General features: G+C 38.3%; 1 protein-coding gene across 5 annotated transcripts in view; it reads right to left on the bottom strand.

Annotated features, from left to right (window-relative positions):
* Positions 1-10,939, bottom strand: part of CBR4 (carbonyl reductase 4) — a 136,612-nt gene extending 125,673 nt beyond the window's left edge. For 2 of the 5 annotated variants that reach the window (XM_053216736.1, XM_027068678.2), the window contains exons 1-4: positions 10,598-10,938; positions 8,250-8,370; positions 7,218-7,354; positions 4,541-4,675 (exon numbers count right to left, since the gene is read on the bottom strand). In XM_053216736.1, coding sequence (XP_053072711.1) covers positions 4,541-4,675; positions 7,218-7,354; positions 8,250-8,370; positions 10,598-10,739 — 535 coding nt within the window. In that variant the 5' untranslated portion in view covers positions 10,740-10,938. The other 3 variants (XM_015087262.3, XM_015087263.3, XM_027068689.2) reach the window with 3 other exon arrangements.
* Between the last annotated feature and the right edge of the window lie 10,820 nt (positions 10,940-21,759).

Here is a 21,759-nt window from a genome sequence, read left to right as displayed (position 1 = left end):
TAGGTATTCCAACTGCTTCTATTATCCTGTGAACTAAACACACTGCATAGCACTGAGTCTTCTGATAGATGCTTATATGCTGCATTGTTTCAGTCCCCTCTGGGAGGCCTGTAACATCTGTAGATCAGAACAGAGACCAGAATCTAGAATATGGTCCCTTTCTCAAACTGAGCAACTAAACCACTTCAAGATAAGCTTTGGCAAAAGTTTTCTCTTATAACTCTGTGCTCGCATTTGGTATCGTGAAAGTTGGCTTTATAATTATCTTCAAGATTATATCAACACACTGACACTTCATCCCTCTTTCCCTTTCCACCTTACAGATTATTTAGCATAATGTGGAAATTTAAATTGGAGGAAATTTTTAAAAGGGACTTAAGTGATCTGTAGAATGCTTTTGTTCATGAGTACAGATGGCTATTGAATAGAACTTGTTTAAAATTTCAGGTAATTAATTTGAAGAACAAAAAACCAGATGTAAATTGTATATTTGAATTTATATTTTAAACCGTTAGCATAAGTTAAGAATTGGAAAATTTGTTTTGCCTTTACCAAACTACACTATTAATTCTAATCACTGTTTTAATATTTCCCAATTACCTGTAACTGACAGACCAAGTTAATTGGCTTTGCATCCCATTTAATCCACCAGTATTTTCAAGCCATGAGGAATGCCCAAAGTCAGCACATTAAAAGAAACAGGTGCACAATAATGTTCTACTTGTTTTCTTGAGAAGTCTCTGATTTCTGTGTACTTAGCCCAAATCAAACTTGCTTTGTCTTACAAGTGAATTGCATCTCTGCTGGCTTGGTTTTTCCTACATATTTAACAAAAAGACAAGTGTTCCTGATAGATTTCCTACAGAAGGCTAGCTCTATTGCAAGTTTCCCACTGTGACTTCTACTATTTTGAAAATTATTAAAAAGCCACATCTATTAAACAGTCATCTTCATTGTTGGCCACTTCAACATATGTCTGATGTTAGGAACCTTAGTTCCTCTAAGCAGTGCCTCATGCATATGTAATAGTACTTTCTGGTGCCAGGGTATTCACATTCTCATTTCTGTTACCATGTCCTACCACTTTCCTCCTCCCATGCCATTGCACAATGAGCCTCAGAGCCCCCATCCATTCATTAAGGAAACAACCACAAATAAAATTGCTGTTAAAATCTTGCTACTTCATAGACTGACTTCAAAAAGGATGTTTCTTCCCTGAGTCTGTGTAAATATCTTTTTACCCTTCAAGTTTTTCTTTGTTTTGAAACTCTAACATGAATCCTGGGTAGTTCTCTGGGGTACAACGAAGTCCAGTGAAGAGCATCTTGTCTATTTTGAAAACAAACATGTGATCCCTAGCAATTCTTTTTCTGTCTGAATATTGACTTTCTAGAGAAATTACTATGTCAGTACATGACTGCTTAGTTAAATGTGCAAATGTCATCACATGTGCCTCCTTGCCTTCTGGTTTGTGCTGTTATTAAAAGCTTATTTTATTATAGACCTATTCAAATATTTTAAATATAAATAAGTATTGTTCCCATAAGATAAACTTAAGAAACATATTTAGGTAATAGATGCATTACTTGGAAAGTTCTGCTTTGACACTGACAAAGTCTAAATTAACTAGCAAATGTATGCCAATGAGCAATAAATCAATGGAATATTCCAAGAAGAGAGAGGACACTTAAAATGGAAATAGTTCTCCAATAGTGTACCATTTTGAATTGTTCAACTAGTGGATATGTTACCAATACTCACCCCCTACCTACCTTGAAATTCTTAACATTCAGCTCTTAAGAGTTCTTAATTTATAACGGATTTTTAAATGAGAAGTTTCTCTTGTGGTTTCAGTTTGAGAGTAATCATTTATTTAAAAATGCAATGTGGTTTATGCAAGCAAACTGGCATTACTCTTGGTCTCCTTCTTGAAGGTGGCGCACAGACTGGCATTGTGGCCAGATGTAGCCATTTAAGTCCTGTCAAGATATAGTCATACCCTCACAAATTTTACTACCCAAGAATTTAATGAGGAGCCTCGGTGGCTCAGTTGGTTAAGTATTAGACTACTGATATGGGCTCAAGTTGTGATCTCAGAGTCATGGGATCAAGTCCCAAATCGGGCTCTGTGCTTAGTGGAGACCACTTGGGATTCTCTCTCTCCCTCTCTCTCTGCCCCTCCCCTGCACTCATGCATGCGTGTGCGCTCTCTCTCTTGCAGAATGAATAAATAAACCTTAAAAAAAAAAAAAAGAATTTATTAATAGTGAAGAGTCCATGCTCCTATTCTGATACTCTCTCAGAAGTGCCTGATGATGCTGATGTACTTACAAACACAGGAACAATCTTTGCTATTACTGTACAAAGCCATAAGTATACATAAATTACGTTTAAAAAGAAAAACATAAAACTGACACTATTTGAAGATGACATGATCTATATAGATACATATAAATCTTGAGGAGTCCACCAAAACCTACTAGAAGTAATAAATGAATTCAGTAAAGTTGCAGGATGCAAAACCAATACAGGAATGTGTTGTATTTCTATACACTAATAATGAACCAGCAGAAAGAGAAATTTAAAAAACAATCCCATTTACAATTATACCAAAAAGAATAAAATACTAAGGAATAAACTTAACCAAGGAGGTAGAAGACCTACACTCTGAACCCTATAAGACACTGATGAAAGAAATTGAAAATGCCACAAATAAACGTAAAGATATTCCATGTTCATGGACTGGAAAAATTAATATTGTTAAAATGTCCATACTACCCAAAGCAATCAACAGATTCAGTGTGATCCCCATCAAAATACCAATAGTAATTTTTGACAGAACTAGAGACAAAGAATCCTAAAATTTATAGGGAATCACAAAAGACCCCAAATAGCCAAAACAATCTTGAGAAAGAAGGACAAAGCTGGAGGTAATACAATCCCAGATTTTGTACAATATTATAAAGCTACGGTATTCAAAGCAGTATGGTACTGGCACAAAAACAGACACATAGATCAATGGCACAGAATGGAGAGCCCAGAAATAAACCCATTCTTACATTGTCAATTAATCTGTGACAGAGGTGAAAAGAATATACAATGAAGAAAAGACCGTCTCTTCAGTAAATTGTGTTAACTGGACAGCTACATGCAAAAGAATGAAACTAGCCCACTTTCTTACACAATACATAAAAATAAACTCAAAATAGATTAAAGATCTATATGTGACATCTGAATCCATACAATTCTAAAAAAAAAAAAAAAAAAAAAAGAAAAGAAAAAAGAAAAGCCAGACAGTAACATCTTGGACATTCACCTTAGCAATATTTTTCTGGATCCGTCTCCTCAGCCAAGGGAAACAAAAGCAAAAATAAACTATTAGGACTACATCAAATTAAAAAGCTTTTCCACAGGAAAAAATTATCAACAAAACCAAAGGCAACCTACTAAATGGGAGAAGATATTTGCAAATGATATATCCAACAAGGAATTAATATCCAAAATATATGAACAACTTCTACAACTCAACACCAAAAAACCACAAATAGCCCCATTAAAAAATGAGCAGAGGACCTGATTCAACGTTTTTCCAAAGAATACACACAGATGGCCAACAGACACATAAAAAGATGCTCAACATCAATAATCATCAAGGAGATGCAAATTAAAACCACAATGAGATATCACTTTATACCTTCAGAATGACTAGTATCAAAAAGACAAGAAATAACAAGTATTGGCAAGGATGTGAAGAAAAGGAAACCATTGAGCACTGTTGGTGGGAAGGCACAGCCACTATAGAAAACAGCATGGAGGTTCCTCAAAAAATTAAAAATAGAAATACCATATGAGCCAGTAATTCCACTTCTGGGTATCTACACAGAGAAAACAAAAATACTAATTCATAAAAATATATGCCCCCCCCCCCGTTTAATCTACTATTATTTACAATAGCCAAGAAATGGAAAAAACCTAAATGTGCAACCATGATGGATAAATGGATAAAGGTGTGTTACATACATACATACACACACACACACACACACACACACACGGAATATTAATCATAAAAAAGAATGAAATCTTGCCATTGGTAACAACATAGACAGACCTAGAGGGTATTATGCTAAGTGAATAAGAGAGAGAAAAAGACAAATAGCATGATTTCACTTGTGTGTGGAATCTAAAAAACAAAACAAACAAAACCAGAAACAGACTCATAAATACAGAGAACTGATGGCTGCCAGAGGGGAGGAAGATGAAGGGATGGGCAAAATAGGTGAAGAGGGTTAAGAGGTACAAGCTTCCAATTATAAAATAAATAAGTCACAGCAATGGAAAGTAGAATATAGAGAATATAGTCAGTAATATTGTAAAAACTTTGCATACTGACAGATAGATGAAAGCTACACCTATCATGGTGAACATTTTATAATATACATCATTTTTTAATCACTATGTTGTACATCTGAAACTAACAATAGCGTATATCAACTATGCTTCAATTTTTTTTAAAAAAAAGAAAAAAGTTTTCACTGACCTGGTGCGACCACATTCACTCTAATTTTCTTTCTTGCTACTTCTTTAGCAAGAGCACGTGAAAACCCAACTAATCCTCCTTTACTGGCGCTGTACACAGACTGGCCAGAATTGCCTTTTAAACCAATAATACTTCCTAGAAAAAATAAAATGAAAGCAAATTCAAACCAATTAATGGATTACTTGAATATTTAGATAATCTTACAGGAAACAAACAAAGGCACAAAGCATTTTACCTTGTCCTTTGCTAAAATTAGGAATTCTAACCAGCATCATTTGAGTAGTAAGACTTAGGGTTGGAGTCTGCTCCAGATACAAACAGAAAACAGGTTCTGAAAGAAGCTTACGTAAAACTTCGTATGTCAGGCAAGGGCTTGAGAACTGATCCATTAAGTGAAAGAAACCCAATCTCATCTCTTAGTAGGTGAGACATGGTGAAAATCCTATAGTATTTTTAAAGGCTTCCAGTAGGAAGAGGTTAAAACCAGAAAAAGTCAGACAAAGGCTGATTAATTTTATGATTCTACAACACAGATTAAGGACATATTCATTTCCAACTAAAAAAAATAGTTCATCTGAAGATAAATCTCACTAAGTTTGAACTACCATCAATCTAAATTAACTAAGGTTCATTATAAGCTTTTTGTAAAACTGCAATTTAGTTATCTTCAGTGATGTATTATAGCTAGTACTGCCTACTAAAGATTCTTGGGTGGTCTCATTTATATGAATATGAAAGAATAATTTATAATTCAAATATCAACTATATGCAAATAAATTCTGGTAAAACAGAAGTGGGGAAACAATTTTCTGCACCAGTGACCTGTACTTATGATATAAAAATTAATCAAGAACTTCACAAAACTTTCGAAAAAGTAATTTCATTTTAGGAAAAGAAAAACACCCCAAACACTTTTTATATTAATATATCTACATTATATATTACATGCCAGTTAATGACAGAGGAAAAGAACTGTGAAGCACAGAGAGAAAAGAGGGGCACATAGGTGGCTCAGTTAAGCATCCGACTCTTAACTTTAGCTCAGATCATGATCTCACAGTTCGTGAGTTTGAGCCCTGAGTTGGGCTCTGTGCTGACAATGTGGAGCCTGCTTAAGATTCTCTCTCTCTCCCCCCCCCTCTCTCTCTGCCCCTCCCTGGCTTGCTCAAGTGTGCACATTCTCTCTCTCTCTCTCAATTAAAAAAAAAAAAGAAGAAGAAGAAGAAGAAAGAGAGGAAAAAAAACATCAGAGAAAACACAGACAGAGAAATGGGTATTTGGGAGAAAGAGAAATATGGAGAGACACAAAAAAGAAAGAAAAATATAGGCATGGAAGAAAGGCCAAATAGGAAACTTTAGTTCAGGCCACACACTATTGTTCATCTAGTGAGTAAGTGTTAACTCCTAAATCAATGAACTTTTGGTAGTTTAAAGTAGTCCTTTCTGTAAAAAGATTCTCCTAATTTATTTTCAATTATTATTTACTTTTCGCACAATTCTAAAAGTTTTGCATGTACACAAAGGACTGATGTGGGTTTTTTAAATATATCTAAAAAGGGGATATTTTAGAGTTAAACAATACACCCATATTATCAGGTGATATATACAGGCCAGTATACCAGCTTCTGAGAATCCAAAATCATTACCTGGCTGTGTTACAAGGCAAAGGTCAACTAAATCTTTTACTTTTTAATCATTTACTAATCTTTTTTAAGAAAACCTATTTCTTACATTTTTAAGGGTAAATGTCAAAAATGTTCTAATTCTTATTAGCACAGTATTCGTGTTTCATCTTCAAAAGAGAAAAACCCTACATTTTGGCTTGGACAGCCATTTCCTATATTAAAAACAACAGGGCCATTTACTCTAATGGAGCAGCATTCCCCTTTTGCAGCCTTTTAAGGTATGACCACTTAAAATTAAAAGGCAGATGATATGCTATTTTCAAATTACCAAACTGAAATAAAATTCTAAGTCATTTTGCGTTTTAAGGTCTACAAACACACCTATGTGGTTTATCTACTACTCCATGGGTCAGATGAACTGAAAACTAGGGGTTAGTTACAGTCACTCTAAAAAAACTAAAAAGATTATTCACTTAAAACTTCCTCCTAAACCTCTGTACTAGATTTATCAGTGACACACATAACTGCTGTAGAGATCATTTTCTATCCTCCACTACCTAAAATTTTTCAATCTACTTTCCTTATCTGTATTTTAAAAACCAGGTTTCACATGAAAATCAGGGTGTCCAATTTCTCTTAAAAAGTAAAACAGCTTGGGGCGCCTAGGTGGCTCAGTCAGTTAAGTGTCCAACTTCAGCTCAGGTCATGATCTCACAGTTCATGAGTTCGAGGCCCAAGTCGGGCTCTGTGCTGACAGCTCAGCCTGAAGCCTGCTTCAGATTCTGTGTCTCTCTCTCTCTCTGGCCCTCCTCCACTTGCTCTGTGTCTCTTTCTCTCAAAAATAAAAAAAAAAAAAAAAGTTAACATTTTGATCACTAGAAAGATGTGAATCCGTGATTCCCGTTTTACCCACTAATCACCTAATCAAATCCTTTTTCCACAAATAAAAACACCCATTTCATCCAAGTTTCACACATGAATAAACTCTAAATTAGTCAATTAAATATTTTTATGGCACTATGAGATAAATAATTTCACAGGTGAAGACTTACCTACATTAACAATAGACCCTCTCTGTTGTTGAATCATAGTCTTCAAGGCAGCTTTACAAGTCAGCATGGAACCCAAGAGGTTAGTATGAAGCTGGGATACCATATCTTCAGTTTTTGTTCTTACTAAAAGGCTATCCCTACAAAAAACAGCAGTGGCATATAAATTAAAAACGGGATAAAACAAATTTAAAAAGTCAAGAAGTATATATTTGAGCTAGAAAGCCTAGAGAGTCCCATTTTAAATCTGATTTGAGAGGCATTAAAATAAGTGATAAACTAGAAAAGATAACTTAGAAGCTGGCTGAGAGGCGAATATTCCTATCAGCTAAAAGTAGCCAAAAAAGCTTAAATAAACTGAGAAAATCCCATATTATAGTAAGCCTTGTTAGCAAGAAAATTGATATACTATTCCAAGTATTCTGTCCTAAATTCACCTTTTAAAAAGAAAAAAAATATCTACTCTGATACCATTAAGTTCATGAACTGAAAAAACTTACATAATGGTGACAGAAGTCAGAATAGAGGTTATCTATAAGTATTAACTGGGAAGAAACTAAAGAAAGCCTTCTAGAGTGCTAGAAATGTTCTACAGTTCACTATGAATATGATTACATGTTAAAATTGATCAAATTGGGGGCGCCTGGGGGGCGCAGTCGGTTAAGCCTCTGACTTCAGCCAGGTCACGATCTTGCGGTCCGTGAGTTCAAGCCCCGCGTCAGGCTCTGGGCTGATGGCTCAGAGCCTGGAGCCTGTTTCCGATTCTGTGTCTCCCTCTCTCTCTGCCCCTCCCCCGTTCATGCTCTGTCTCTCTCTGTCCCAAAAAAAAATAAATAAACGTTGAAAAAAAAAAAGCCTTCTAAAAAAAAAAAAATTGATCAAATTGTACCCTTACTGTATATCTCAATATAAAAGAAAGTATAGATAGACCAATTTTTAAAATACATATTTTCTTCCACTTAGAAGTAAAGTAAGTTAATATATTTACTCATACCAAAACAAACAATTAGAAAAGTACTTAAGTCTGTGACTAACCTGTTAATTCCAGCTGCATTTACCAAGAAATTAACTCGACCTAAATTTTTCTCCATCTTTTCAAATGTATTTTGGACATCACATTCTTTGGCAACATCACAGCTAAATGCCAAATGATCTCCTAGACAACAAAATTAAATTAGAACTACTTATAAATTATGACTTGAATTTAAAAATTATTCAATACACATTTGTTAAGCATCTACTAGGACCTACACCTGTGCTAATTTAGAACCTACAGATAAAAGATGATTATGTCATGGATTCCTCTACTCATGGAGTTCAGTCTAATAAAATTGGGATGGAGGTCGGTGGGGAAGTAAGCCTTAAAAATATTTCTTCATTAACAAAAAATGGCAGGAGGGCCCTTTTTATGTTCATAAGGCTTTGTAAGACTCATCTAACAATATTTATAGCTTCCACAATGACCCCATGCTACCCAATTCAACAGTGTTCTGGGTTTTATATTTTTTTTTAATTTATGGGACAACTGGGTGGCTCAGTTACCTAAGCCTCTACTCTTGATTTCAGCTGGGGCCATGATGTTGCTGTTCCTGAGACTGAGCCCCAAGTCAGGCCTGCACTGATAGCTCAGGGCCTGCTTGGGATTCTGCCTCTCCCCCACTCACCCTTTTTCTCTCTCTCAAAATACACAAACATTTTTTTTAAAAATAAATTTATGTCTAATTGTTACAGTTGTGTTTAACTGGTTTCCTGATCCTGAGAATATACCCTAGGGTTTCTCACTTTTTTTTTTTTACTATGGCACATATATTAGAATAACTATTATTCAAGGCTGACCATTACAAAGCAGGAAGCTGTAAAAACAAAATGCAAAAACTAAAAAACACACCAAAAAAAAAATAACTTTTTACTAAAAACAACTGTTACTTCCCTTTAAGTGTCCATTTTTAAAAAATGCATAAATATCAAAAGAATACACTTCAAAGAAAGCATTCTCTATTTAATAATACATCATTTTAATACTCTAAAATATAGGGGTTTTTGAAAACTAAACAATTCCTTATTTTCTGGCTGACCTTGCCTATTATGTTAAAATTACACTCTCATGTCTCTGGAAACAGTGTGCAAACCAAACACTTATGGAACACATAATTCAAGGAAATGAAAGGCCCAAAGCATCCTCTGTGACTCACCGTAGGCGTTCATCTGAAAACCTGTTGGGTCCACAATAACCCTTGGAAGCTCAACCAACAGTTTTTATCTATTCCAGCAAACACTAATGGCTTGGGATGACCCCATAAGGAAAACCACTTTCTCACTCTCTTGTCAGAATAACATAATGGTAGTGAATATGAGCAGCAAGAAACATTCACTGAATTTCTCCCTGCTCTGTAACTTGTATTTTGTTTTGCTTCTTTAAAGAGCCTAATATTTTCCCAACCCATGTGCACAATTAGGGTGAACCAATCAGTATTGTTATTTTAAAGGTTACAGCCACCAGATGCATCCCAGGCCTCTAAACTTCCCAATGCCTCCATGATAGTGAATAAGGAGCATTTGTGCGTTCTAGTAAGTAAACAATAGCAGCGTCTTAGCATCTATCCTACATCCTACTTCTCCCTACGATCAAAAGACTTGAGTTTGCAAAATAATGAAAAGTAATTACTAATCCATTATTAATAAACAGAAAAAAAAAGAAGTTTAAATGCAATAAAAAGGAATCTGGAAGTCTCATTTGTCCATTTGTAAAAACCACCAAAACAATTTAATAACCTATTAAATGCTTATGGAGGTAAAGAGCCAAAACAGGTATATTCAAAACTAGCTGGTACTAAAAAGAGTTTTGTCTATGAAACACTGTTTTGTGTATTTGCACGTGGGCCAAAACAGCCCACAGCAAAACCATACAGAGCCTTTCAGGCTTGACACGCCTACTCTTCCTGCCTTAACTCCTTTCCACCCAGCCCAGTCTCCAGGCGGCGCCCGGGACCTCGCGGCACCAGTGAGCCCTTTACCCTACAAAGAAAGTTTGTGTCTCCCTCCTTCCAGACACCAAAACAAAACAGCGCCTCACGGTTAGCACTAGCCTCAGGGAGGTGAGGGCTTAATTAATGGGGCCTCACAAGACTGCTAAGTCTCAAAGAAAACCCCAAGTTGTTCTGCCCTTGGCTGCAGGCAGCGTGGCAGGAAACACTGCGGGAAACGGTGATAAGGGGTTCTCCACCCAGTCTGTTGTCCACACTGAGGAAAGGCTGCTCCTGAACGCGGGAAGCCAAACGGCTAAACCTCAGAGCCTTAAAGGCCAGGCCTCGTTTTACAAACGAGGAGACTTTAGGCTCTCGGGCTGCAGCCCCACAAGTGGACAATTCTAGTTTGGTACCTACCGCCGAGGTCACCGGCGGCGGCTTTGGCCAGTTCCAGATTTCTGGCGATGATGGCCAGTCGGTAGCCTTTCTGAGCCATTAACTGGGCCACTGCCCTCCCAATGCCCCGGGAGCCTCCAAAAATAGCACAGACTTTGTCCATCCTGGACCGCGGAGTCGCAAACTCGGAGGAAGGAGGGCTAGCAGTGGCGGCCCCATCCAGATTACCTCGGGTTTTTAAGCCACTGGGGAGCCCCCCCCCCCCCAAAAACCGCCAGACAGCCTCGGAAAAAGCACCGCTTTACGCCTCCTGCCACCAGACTTTAGCCACCCAGAAGGCAGGGGAAGAGGCGCGAAGAGTATGACGTATACGCATCAACGTCAGCACGCACAGGCTTCCAGGCCCTGCGCCCTACGGGAGACACGGGCGTGAAAGAGCCCGAGCGATGAGGACTGGCCTATTAGAGTTGCGCTGCATGCTGGGACTTGTAGTCTTCACGCAAGAATGGAAGAGGCAAGGGCGCACTGCTCAGTGGGAAATGTACTCAAAGGAATCAAGGCGGGAGGGTACCTCCATACCCGTTGGGACCTGGCAGTCGGAATTAGAGTTCGGATTACCTATTGATTATCGTAGTTAGAACCCAGAATATACATTATTCAGAGTTCCAATGTCTGCCTTTCATCCAGGATTTGTTTTTGGCTAGAGACTAGATGCCCTGCCTATTGAAGAAGTGATCGCCAAGTACCAGAGTCATGCAAAATCTGTCCCTCCCCAAGTTGCAGACCTCACCCCATCTAGATACTACCCTTCATCTCAAAGGGTGTTGCAAAGGCAGATGCCCCATCAAGAACACCATGTATAGTAGGAACTCAAGAAACGTTAATTGAATGACTGAATAGTCTTGCAGGATGATGAAACAAGCATGGCTACTGCAAACACAAACAGGTTCCTACAATTTTAAAGAGGATGTGCTGAGTGTGCTGAGAGTTAATTAGCTAACAGTCGAGCGTTCCTTAAAAAGTATACTGTTAAAAGGAAGCATTTCTTGTTACAATTTTAATGCATTAGATGATTCAAAAAGTGGAAGCTTCATGGGCCCTGCTACTAAAAAATACACAACCTGGAACAACAGGACTAACACACACAAAACACTAGCTAGTAGCCGGAAACCATAAAGTGCAAAATGATATTAAAACAAGAGCGCAAAGAAAGGGGACAGAGGGCAATGAAAAAATGCAGGAGTGCATGGAAAAGCTGGATTTGAGGACTGGATGCAGTTTGAATAAAAGGAAAAGAGGAAAAAAAACTATAAGCTAATTGACCATTATTTTTAAAATATTTGTATTCCATCTAGATCCAAAAGGGATTTGAAATGGCTTGCAAAAATACACAAGTGAAACTTCACACTCTTTAGGATGGCTACTATCAACAACAACAAAAAAGAAAGACAGTAACAAGTGTTAGTGAGGACATGGGGAAATTGGCACTTTTCTACTCTGTTCCTGGGAATGTAAACATTAGCTTTGTAAAACAGCATCCTCCAAAGAATTAAAAATAGAATTACCTGGGCTCCTGGCTAGCTCAGTTGGTAGAGCATGCAACTCTTGATCTCAGGATTGTAAGTTCAACTCCAGGTTGGGCATAGAGCCTACTTAAGAAAAATGAATAAAAATAGAATTACCATATAATCAAACAATTCCATTTCTGGGTATATACCAAAAGAATTAAAGGCAGAAGCAGAATGTCAGAGGGATATTAGTATACCCATTTTCATAGCAGCCATTACTCACAATAGCTAAAAGTTCAAGCATCCCAAGTGATCTTCGACAGATGGATGGATAAGCAAAATGTGGTACACATACACACAATGGAATATTATTCAGGATTAAAAAGGAAAGAAATTCTGCAACATGTGACAACATGGATGAATTTTAAGGATATTATGATAAATGAAATAAGCCAGTTACAAAAAACAAATATTGTATGATTTCACTTATATGAGGTACTTAGAATCATGGAGACAGAAAGAATGGTGATTGCCAGAATCTGGGGGGGTTGAGGTTGGATGGAGAGTTATTGTTTAATGAGTGTAATGTTTCAGTTTTGTAACATGGAGCATTCTGAAGAGCCATGGTGGTGATAGTTTCATAATATGGCTGTGCTTAATACTACTGAGCTGTACGGTTAAAATGGTTAAGATAGTAAAATTTATGTTGTGTGTATTTTACCACAATTTCTAAAATCAGGGGAAGAAACCTCAGCAATACAAATATTACCATCGACAACATGAACACTATATGCAGTTTAAGATTTCTTAATGGAGTTTTTTTTGTCCCTAAGGCATACGGCAATATTGTCAAAATACTGTAATTTAAGAGCCCTTTAAACATTTCTTTTCTGAAGAGTTATACCACAAACTTGATATCAGGTTATTTATAATTTTTTTTTTAATGTTTATTTATTTATTTTGAGTGTGTGGGGGAGCATGCAGAGAAGGGGCAGAGAGGGAATCCCACGCAGGTTCCAGCACAGAGCCTGACTCAGGGCTCAATCTCATGAATTGTGAGATCATGACCTGAGCCAAAATCAAGAGTTGGATGCTTAACCAGCTGAGCCACCCAGGTGCTGCTGTAATTTTTAGAAATTACTTTATTTTTGTCATGTTTATTTAATTTTGTCTTTTAATTCTATAAAACATTTACATGGTGTTAAGTGTAAACCACAGAACAGGTACTTCAGGGAAGTATAGCTTTCATCCTTGCCCCTGTTTTCTGTTCTCTTCCTACCCCTATAAATGACATTTTTGTTAACTTTTTATTTATCCTTCCATTCTTTCTTTTTGAAAATATTAGAAAACACATGTGTTTCCTGTTTCACCCTCTTTCTTATACAGCAGGTTGTATTTATAGTATACACACCTTGGTTGTTTTGGGTTTTTTTCCAGCATAATAATATACCTTGGAGATCATTCCATAGCTGTGTACTGAGATCCTCCCCCATCCTTTTCAAAGCTGCATAGTCCACCATTATGGGGATTGTGATTGGCAGAATTCTATAGATGGCCCTCCCCCAAGACCCGCCCCCTCCCACCCCAGCTAGTCAACCAAACACTAATCTAGGAACCACTGTGAAAGGAATTTGAAGATGTAATTAAATCCCAACTCAATTAACCTTAAAATATGTAGAGTATCCAGGTAAGCCTAATCTAATCAGGTGAAACCATTAAATACAGAGCGTTTTTCTCTTGCTGGTGGCAGAACCAAATCAAAGACATTTGAAGCATGAAGGGGATTCGGAGCAGGAAAAGTGTTCCTGCTGGCCTCCAGACAGAAAGCAAACAGCTACACTGTGAACTGTGGATGGAGAGGGATAGCCTCTAGAGGCTGAGCTCAATCCTCAGTTAAGAACCTCAGTGCCACAGGTGCAAGGAAGTGAATTCTGCCAACAGTCTGTGAGCTTGGGAGAGAACCCCAAGCCTCAGCTGAGAATTGCAGCACGAGGCCACATCTAGACATCAAGTCTGAGACATGAGCAGAGGATCTAGCTACATGGTACCCCAGCCTCCTGACCCACGGAAAATGTTAGATTGATAAATGTGTGCTGCCTTTTTAAAAAACAAAACATGAGTACATGATTCTAAAAGATAGAGAACCACCCTCACCTGCCCCCTCCAAGGCCAGAACAAAAGCATGAGGTTTGTTGAAAAGCTATACAAATAAAACCACGCTCTAAGAATCTATTCAGTACTAAACAAGAATGGCATACGTGATTCCAAGTTTCCTAGTGGTTAAAGCAAGCAAGGAAACACAATTAGTTACAAGTAGTAATTTTTATAAGAAGTAAAATCACAGAAATGCAGCATAGAGGTTGACGGGAAACTTCCTCCTCACAGATCCACATAAAGGGCACACAAAGGATTATAGTGGACTTTGTCATAAAATGCATATGTTGAGGCTATTTTTATAGTATCTATTGTTGTAAGCAGAGAACATAGCATCAAAACCCCTTTTAAAGAAAGTAAATACCATAGGAAGCTAAACAACATAAGCAAATATTTAAACACAAAGAATGAGTCTTTGTATATATGAAACAATGAGGGAATAAACCTGATTAGGGGGAAATTAGGATGATGCTGGGTAATAGCAGGATTTAAAGCCAGAGGCTGGCATTAAATGAATCACTTTAACCAGAAGTCACAAGATAAAAGCTGCACCTAAAAACAAATCTAGTAATGATATCATGATGGGTTGTCCGATTTGTCTAAGCCCCTCTCCCACTACACACTCATCATATGTAATCTTGGAAAGGAAAAGCTCTTTTAGACAAATTACCAATATGTGGGTCAGCCTAAATGCCAGGTGTATTCTTGGCATCCAGCTTCACAGAGCAATTCACAGAGGTTCGGACTTTGTGGACAGTTCTGTCAATTTCATTGGAAAAGTGTTATATTTTTTCTGCACACTGTTATGTTAGCAAAAAGCATGTTTTTACATCATTAACACACAATGCAAGGTGACATTCAGAATTCTCAAAACCTTCCAATTTTTCTCACTGTGCATATATGGTAATGGTAGGTAGAGCTTTTCTTTTGCCACTTAACTTCAGTTTAAACCCCAAAGCTATTATTTAATTTTTTCCCTCTTAATGTAATACCACTACTATCCTGAGTGACAAAACACTTATCACAACATATCAGCCATTAGCCAGGTTGGTTATTGGCAGAGGAAGTCTCTCCCTAACGCCTTGATAGTGAACTGAGAGTCTGTAAATTAAATTGGGTCTCCTTTCCCCAGCAGAACACTGAAGAAAGCCAATGGGTCAATCCATCTTTAGTCCTTTCTTCTCATGACACCAGTCACTTTTGCAATAATACGTTGACCATATTTTACACTTTTCTTTCATTTAAACCCCCATAAGAATGTATTTTCTCTTGACTCCCATTATCGGAAGCACCTTAGAAAATTCCTTATGTGTAAAAACTATTAGATTTTAAATATTGTATGCTTTATATTCTTTTTTCTTGTTACAAAAGGAATATTGTTTAATTGTAAAAATTATTTCTGAACAACAATATTTTTAAAACTCATTGAAAGTATTGTTCATATTCATTGGAATAATTATATGCTATGTGCATTATGTCTCAACAAAGCTGTTCTTTAAAAAGTTAATTGAAAGCTCATTTCCTACTACAGTGGATCCTTGTACAACACAGGGGTTAAGGACGCCAACCCCCATGCAGTCAACAATTCACATGTAACTTTTGATTCCCTGAAAGTTTAACTACTAATAGCCTACTCCTGGCCAGGAAGCCTACTGATGATATAAACAGTCGATTAACACATATTTTGTATGTTGTATGTATTATATACTGTGTTCTTACAATAAAGTAGAGAAAGAAATTGTTACTTAAAAATCCTAAAGACGAGAGGTGCCTGGGTGGCTTATTTGCTTAAGCATCTGACTCTTGATTTTGGCTCAGGTCATGATCTCATGGTTGGTGGGATCAAGATCTGTGTCAGGATCTGTGCTGACAGCGTGGGGCCTGCTTGGGATTCTCTCTCTCTCCCTCTCTCTGCCCCTCCCCCACTCTCCCACACACGCTCACTTACTCTCTCTCTCAAAATAAACATTTAAAATAAAGAAATGAAGATAAAAATCCTAAGAAAGAGAAAATACATTTATAGTACTGTACCGTATTCAGTGAAAAAAATCTGCATATAAGTGGACAGGTGCAGTTCTAACCCATGTTCAAAGGTCAACCATAAATGGGGGCACATGGGTGCTCAGGCAGTTGAGCATCCAACTTCAGCTCAGGATCTCATGGTTCATGGGTTTGAGCCCTGCATCGGGCTCTCGGCTATCAGCGAGGAGACTGCTTCAGATCCTCTGTCCCCCTCTCTCTCTGCACCTCCCCCATTTGCACTCTCTCTCTCTCAAAAAAATAAATAAATAATTAAATAATTAAAAAATTAAAAAGTCAATCACAAATGAGGTTTGAAACTGCAGCTAATTGTAAGTGGATTATAACTTTCATGGGCATTTTTATTATAAGTCAAGACTTATAATTCTCACTATTCCTAATCCATAAAAAAATTTATAATTCATAGTTATGGTTAAATATTTGTTGGGAGTCCTGTTTACACAACACTCTGTACTAAGTGCTTCCAATCTAGTGGGTCTATAATTGAACTGTCGCCTTTCCTCCCAGAAGTTGTCAAGCCATGATGAGTAACTTGCAGTACCCAGACTGCATGTGGCCAACCTAGCTTCTCAACACAGCTCATGCTCTTATCTCAAGAAGAAAGATTAGAAAACTTCCTCAGAGTGGCTGCACAGATAGAACTTTTGTGATTAGTCGGTGCAGCTGCAGCGTTGGTTTTCTCCTGACATTCTTCTATCCAATCTGTTAGGTAATCTAAGTTGTAAGGAATGTACTTTTTATCATTTACAAAAGCCTATTTCATTTTGAACTGGAAAAAAAAATGTGTCTTGGGAGCACTTTTATTTTGTTGAATTGGCATTCATGCCAAAAAGGCTGCCAGGGAGCCAAGACTGCCCATCATGCACTTGATTAAAACAAAAACTTAAAGTTTATTCCTACCTTCTCTCCCACAGTCCATCACAAAGTCCTCCTGATTCTTCTTCCCAACTACCACTCCAGCCTACACCCTCTCCTCAAACCTCATTGCCTGAGTGACTCACAGAGCTGATCTACCAGCCTCCAGGAATTCAGCCTTTGATCGGCCCTCAGCAACACCACCACCAGAGGGCTCCTTCTAAAATACAAATCTGATCCTATCACTCCCTGAATAAACCCTGCAATCGCTCCCCATTAAGCACAGGTTAGAGCAAAGTCCTCTTATCCAATAACCTCTCCAGGATCCTCTCCTGACCACCCTCCTCACCCCTCACCCACCAACCTTCTTCCCAATCACACATTCTCATCTATACAAGGTATTTGCAATTCCCTGAAATGATACGTTCCTGCACACTTCCATACTTTTCCAAAAACTGTCTTCCCAACCTGTAATGCTCTCGCTTCTTCTCCTAGTAAAATCATATTATCATTTAAGCCTTGACTCAAACATCTCTTCCAATGGAAGCCTTTTCTGATCCATAGCAGGATATGCTGATGCTCTCTTTTATTCCTCTCCTTACCTTGTTTGTGTCTTTAAGTCTGTTTCATGGAGAGATCCTGACATCAGAATTCAGGGAATTTTAGGAAAACAGTGAACAGACTCCCATGAATCTGTGAACACAGCTAGTTAAATACAAAGTCCATTTTAAGTGTGTAGTTTCTGGGCAGACGGATGACTTCTTTCATCAGGTTCTCAAGGGGAACTTTCACCTACAATGGTTAAGAACTTTCTGTACCAAATTGTAAACTCTTTGAATGCAGACATGATCACATTAATTTCTGTTTCCCTGGTTGTAGCACAGTTCCTAGGGCTTGTGAATGCTCAGTACGTTAGCTAATGGATGGATAAATGAGTGAATGAAATAACCCATTTAAAAAGAATTTATTGCTATGGGCAAGAACCAGTGTTGGATATAGCCATGATTAAAATAGCCCTGGTTCCTGTTTTCATTGGGGAAATAATCTGGCAAGGAAGACAGACATTAAACAATTAATCATGCAATTACTGTTTAATTGCAATAGTGGGAAAGCTTATAAAGGAGAAGTACAGGCTGCTAAGAGAGGACATAACTGAGGGCTTTGATCCAATCTGGGGGTCCAAGGTCAGAGAAGGCTTCTCTGAAGATGTAATGTTCACAAGTTAAAGGAAGAACTAAGACCTATTACAAAGAATGATAACTAGAGTTACTATCCATGAGTATAGTACAAGGTTAACTAGGAGATAGCAAAATTTATACATAAATAAAAATCCTAATTAAAATTCGCTTTTCATTATGAAAGAGATCATTAGCCAAAGTAGGGTTAGTGTTACTCCTGGATGAGATCACTTAGCTTGGATGTTTCACCAGGAAGCACCATGGAAGGGTATAATGCCTGAAATCTAATGAAACTCCTTTTCTTATCTGCCAAAATGTTTCTAATGGTGTAAGTCCAGCTCTAGATGCTTAAGATCAAACCCCCAATGCAGCCCGTCTGCCAAGCTACACATAAGAGAACTCTGTGTTCCCAAAACTAGGTCTGAGGCTGGCCTCCCCCGCTCTAACCCCATTCTCCTATCATTCCATTCCCATCTTTGCTTCTTTGGCACTTTCCCTGCTCTGTCCTTCTGGCTGGAGTCTATCACTTGGCTCTCAACTCACCTGCTGCGTTTCTCAGGCTCAAGTGAACTTTTCCCATCCTGGCCCTGCCACTCCTCAGGCTCATAGGTCTGCATCAGAGGCCCTGGGGAAACTCTGGGACATCCCACCTCCTCCATGGACTGTGTCTGGCAGCTGTGACTGGAGTTGGACTCTGCACATTCTGACTCTTCCAAGTTCACCCAGGAAAATGTGAATCTACACTGTGTGGCTTTAACATTTGAGACCAATCTAACACGTAATGGCTTCTGCATTTCCAGATCGCACCTATGTGACTACAGGGATCTCATTTGAATGATCACTTCTTTCTGTCACTCATGTATAGGCTATAGACAACCCATCCCTCAGCTTCAATTTTGACTACAAAGTTATGCAGAATAGGATACTTGGGCCTCTCAGACACACACACACACACACACACACACACACACAAACTCTTAATTAAAATAGGTTTCCAGGGGTGCCCAGGTGATGCAGTCAGTTGAGTGTTGGACTCTTGGTTTTGGCTCAGGTCATGATCTCACAGTTGGTAGGTTCAAGCCCCATGTTGGGCTCTGCGCTGACAGCACAGAGCCTGCTTGGGATTCTGCCTCCCTCTCTCTCTCTCCCACTCCCCTGCTTGCGCTCTCCCTCTCTCTGTCTGTCTCTTTCTCTCTCAAAAATAAATAAACATTTAAAAAGGAGGTTTGCAATTGGAATTAATGCATGTTATGGACTGAATTGTGTCTCCCCCCACCAAGATTCATATGTTGAAGCTCTAACTTCCAATGTCACTGTATTTGGAATAGGCTTTGAAAGAGGTAATTAAAGTTAAATGAGGTCAGAAGAACTGCTATGACAAAATTTCAGAGATTGAGTAGTTTATAAACAACAACATTTATTTCTCACAGTTCTGGAGACTGGGAAGTCCAAGATCCAGGCAGAGATCAGAACCCTCTTCCTGTTATGGTCTCCCCATGACCTCACATGGCACTAGAGGCAAGGGAGCTCTCTGCAATCCCTTTTATCAGAGCACTAATCCCATCCATAAGAGCTCTGCCCTCAAAACCTAACTGTCTCTCAAAGGCCCCACCACTAATACCATCACGGCGCGGGGTTAGGATTTCAACATATGAATTTTGGAAGCCACAAATATCCCGTCTGTAGCAAAGATTAGGCCCTCTTCCAATAGAACTTCTGGACCTTTTAAGAAGAGGAAGAGACAATAGAGAGGTCTCTTTTTCTTTTTCTCTCTCCCTCTGTGTGCACACGGAGCAAAGGCCATGTAAGGCCACAGCAGTGCAAGCCAGAAAGAGAGGCCACACCAGAAACCAACCATGATGGCACCTTGATCTTAGACTTCTAGCCTCCGGTACTATGAGAAAATAAAATTATGTTGTTTAAGCCACTCAGACTGTGGAATTTTGTTATTAGAGCCCCAGCAAACTAATGAAATGTGACGGTTCACTTTCTTCTTTGCTACAACCAAGCTGATCACATAAGCTGAGTTGGGAAGAGAAATGTTACTATGAGAACCATTCCAGAACAAAAGTATGAAGAACACGAATCTCACACACTTAACGCTTGCCCATCGCTCACAGACATCCAGACTCCTAAAATCTCTCACTTACACTTTTGCCAAAGCTCAGTTTTGGTGAGGACTTTGAAATTCATTTCCTCTAAGTGGTAAATAATACAACAGCATGAAGCGTTAAGTCGCTTAGGGACATGTGAATTTAACAGAGAGACAAGTGTTAAGCTAAAGAGATGATAATCTAATAGTGAAGTATCATCTAGCATCTACCTATCCAACAATATAAATCTGCTGTGAGCTCAGGAATATCCTCAGTACCAGACACAAAGCTCTGGGGATAAGAGAACAAAGAAGGTAATTACCTGAATTGTGAAGCTCACATGTGTTGAGGGAAATGATACATAAGTAGGCTATAATGCAGTGTGATGAAGGCTATAATATAAATGTGAACAAAGAGCTGTAGGAACACAGAGCTTCAGACTTAGGCCAAGTAATGAGGGTGTGTGTGTGTGTGAGTGTGTGTGTATACATCTCTACATGTGTATACATATATACATACATATAAATAGATTTTATTATAGGTTTTTTATATTATAGGCATATGTACATTATTACGTTTGTATATATGTACATACATGTGTATATGTATGAGTGTGTGTGTGTAAAGCCAAGGCCTTACTAAGATGACAGCTGGTGCTCATTGGATATTTGAAATACTACACGCCAAGTACACTGTTTACATGGGTTTGATCCTCACAACAAACTACAATGTCGAAAAATATCATTACCCTTGTGTTTACAAACAAACAAGGAAACCAAAGCACAGAGAGGTTAAATTGTCCAAGATCACACAACCAATAAGCAGCAGAACTGGGATTTCTAACTGAGCCATAGATGCTATAGAGCCTGCCTTCCCAGCCACTATGTTACAGTACCTCTATCTGATCTTCCCAGGAGCCCTGAAAATCTACCATATCCACGTAATGCCAAATCTGGAAAGTCTTTAGGTAGTTGTAATTGTATTCAAGACTTGCAGGAAAGAGAAATTCACTAAAGCAATTCAAATACCCAGAGATTATTGTATAGGGCATTCCATCAGAAGGGAGCAACCTGGGGTCCCCTGGGAATAGGAAATGGTCATTGGGAATCCTCAGAAATCATAGCAGCTTCTTTCTGCCGCCTTCCTGCTCTGTGTAGTCATAAGATCTCCCTTCTTTGCTCTTCCCTGTTCTAAATTGCCACTTTTTCCTGAAGAACCACTTTATCTATGCACAGAATTGAAATAGTCTACTTTAGCCCAATAGCACTTTTCAGTTCAAGTGGCTAAAGTCTGTCTCTCTTTGTTAAGACAGGAAATTTGATTGGTCATTAGCCAGGTGAGAGATTAAAAGTGTG

The sequence above is a fragment of the Acinonyx jubatus genome, chromosome B1, assembly GCF_027475565.1.
Source record: "Acinonyx jubatus isolate Ajub_Pintada_27869175 chromosome B1, VMU_Ajub_asm_v1.0, whole genome shotgun sequence".
In the NCBI taxonomy this organism is placed as follows: domain Eukaryota; kingdom Metazoa; phylum Chordata; class Mammalia; order Carnivora; family Felidae; genus Acinonyx; species Acinonyx jubatus.
Note: the sequence above shows the minus strand (reverse complement) of the source record. Positions and strands in the feature narration are given on the sequence as shown.